General features: G+C 36.8%; 1 protein-coding gene across 1 annotated transcript in view; it reads left to right on the plus strand.

Moving 5' to 3' along the window:
* LOC122253604 (cysteine desulfurase) overlaps nt 1-2,500 on the plus strand; it is a 10,557-nt gene that overhangs the window by 6,921 nt on the left and 1,136 nt on the right. Inside the window, exons 6-8 of the mRNA XM_043016841.2 lie at nt 81-191; nt 509-720; nt 843-1,065. Of these exons, the coding sequence (XP_042872775.2) occupies nt 81-191; nt 509-720; nt 843-1,065 (546 nt within the window). The remainder of the gene's footprint in view (nt 1-80; nt 192-508; nt 721-842; nt 1,066-2,500) is intronic.

Below are 2,500 nucleotides of genomic sequence, written 5' to 3' on the forward strand. Positions count from 1 at the left end.
GTTTGGAACAATGAACTGATATTTTTGTTTATGCTTTTTGTTTTGGCTGATAGTAACCCTTATATGTACTTGCTTTTCAGTGGGCACAAGATTTATGGGCCTAAGGGCATTGGTTGCTTGTATGTGCGCCGGCGCCCAAGAGTACGTGTGGAGGCCTTGATGAGTGGCGGTGGGCAAGAACGTGGCATGAGGTAGTTGTTGTTCACCTTCTCTCCCATTCTTTGTCATGGACTTTCAAATTTTGTAGTAATGCTATTTACCCCTTCTCTATATTGCTATCCATTCTAAAATGTACAATAAGATTATCTGTTGTTGCTATTGCTATTCTTTTTTACCCATCTATCATTCTTGTCATTCCCTCATTTTACATCTTCATTATCAAGGCAATTAGCTCCAGCCTTTCATTGTTAGCTATTCATCAATAATATATATATATTTTTTTTCTTTGTAAATTTGATTTATTCCCAATTATGAACTAAATTGATACTCTGTTTCACTGTCTTTCCAGATCTGGAACTGTGCCAACACCCCTTGTTGTTGGCTTAGGTGAAGCATGTGAAATTGCAAAGAGGGAGATGGAGTATGATTCCCAGTATATAAGAAACCTTTCAGACAAATTGATTCACTCCATTGTGTCAAGAGTACCTAATGTCATCAGGAATGGTGACACAGAAAACACATACCCTGGTTGTGTAAATCTCTCTTTTGCTTTTGTAGAAGGTAAGAAATGTTTTAAGAGAATGGCAGTATTAGATCTTAGATACAAAAAGATTATGGAGGTATGTTTCCAGAATTCTTGTTTTTAGAATTCTGTTTATGTGGTATGGTTTCATCTATCATAGGTGAAAGTTTGCTGATGGCATTGAAGGATGTGGCACTCTCCTCGGGGTCAGCTTGTACCAGTGCCTCTCTGGAACCCTCATATGTTTTAAGGGCCATTGGAGCAGATGAGGACCTGGCCCACTCATCCATTCGGTTTGGCATTGGGAGATTTACCACAGAGGAAGAAGTTCAATACACAGCTGATAAGTGTGTGGAACATGTGAAACGACTAAGGGAAATGAGGTGAGTGGTTTGGTGTTATTATACACTGCCTTTCGGTATTTGCATATTGTCTCTTTATCTTACTGATATCAGAGTGAGTAACATCTTTTAAAGGTGAATAGGACTTCAACTAGATAAAATACATATCTTGAAAATCTTATTCTGTACAATTACTGTTTAGATTATTTTTGAATCTATGGTATTTGAACTGTGCAGGATAGGATCTCTATTTGTTAACCAGTATTGAAAGCTTAGAGGACATCTTTCTTATGATTTGATGCAGAAATGTACTAAACAATCTCTTGCAAATACTATGATTCAATTGACACATAAAAACCATAATCTGCAATAATTGCCAAAAACTCGTTTTCTACCATATTTCCAATTCTATTGCCAAAGAGCTCCACCCACACATGTGTACCAACTTATCCAATAGGACCGCCAATATGCATGCACGAACCATCACCAGATGGCGAAAAATGCCAAATATTTCTTGATCTTCATTTTATGTAGTCTCATTCAGCCGTTTAAAGAGTATTTTAAAGGTGATTTACAGCAATATTTATGTAACAATGAAGTAAAATTATAATGGATAGCACATTATATATTTCAAGACTCCAGTTCATGCATGAAAATGTAAAACAAATACCACCACATGTAGTTTTGATAAATGGGTGATAAATAATTGTTTGAATCCTTTGGCTTGGATTACATTCACTTTTTTAACTCGTAAGAAACTGAATTTACTTAGTGTTATAAGAATTTAAAAATATTTAAATGAGTGAAAAGTGTACTGAATGTATTTTTATATTAATTCTCGGGGTAGACTAGTAATTAAAAGCTATTAACCCAGTCACGCCGTGGCTGTTCCGGCTTTGCGCGGTCGCACTACCGGGGTTCTCGAACACATAAGCCTAACACCTCGAGATTCTCGGGCGCACAAGCAGCGAGCCTGGGTTGCCCACTCGTTCTACCCGAGCGCACGGCTTCCCCTCATAGCTCGTCCAGGGCGTCTGACGCGAAAACCACAATACGTGCTATCACGTCAACCGGCGTGAATGGGTTAAAGTATATAGTCACAATCAGAGAAATAAGTTCGAATTTGTTTACATTTGATGGACAGCAAGTGGTCTCTTCAGAGAAAACCTAAGTCGGTAACTCATGTAAAACAATAAAATACTCAAGTTTAGTTTATTTACAGTGATAACTTAAAATTTTAGCAAATAATATGTTTTGTGTGATATCCATTTCAAACACTACTTCTGTAATGCAAGCACAATATGCGAGGGTAACATTTGTTGCAATGAAAATATCATGAAAATATAAAGTAAAGTATGCCTAGGTGAATATGCCTAGAATAAATATTGCTTTGATTGATGTGTCATGGAATGCATTCAATATTTGCACAAATAAGATCTATTTACTGACTGCTAATCTGCACAACTGCTATTTCAAA

The sequence above is a fragment of the Penaeus japonicus genome, unplaced genomic scaffold, assembly GCF_977035675.1.
Source record: "Penaeus japonicus unplaced genomic scaffold, GWHDUDI00000001_assembly GWHDUDI00000004, whole genome shotgun sequence".
In the NCBI taxonomy this organism is placed as follows: Eukaryota; Metazoa; Arthropoda; class Malacostraca; order Decapoda; family Penaeidae; genus Penaeus; species Penaeus japonicus.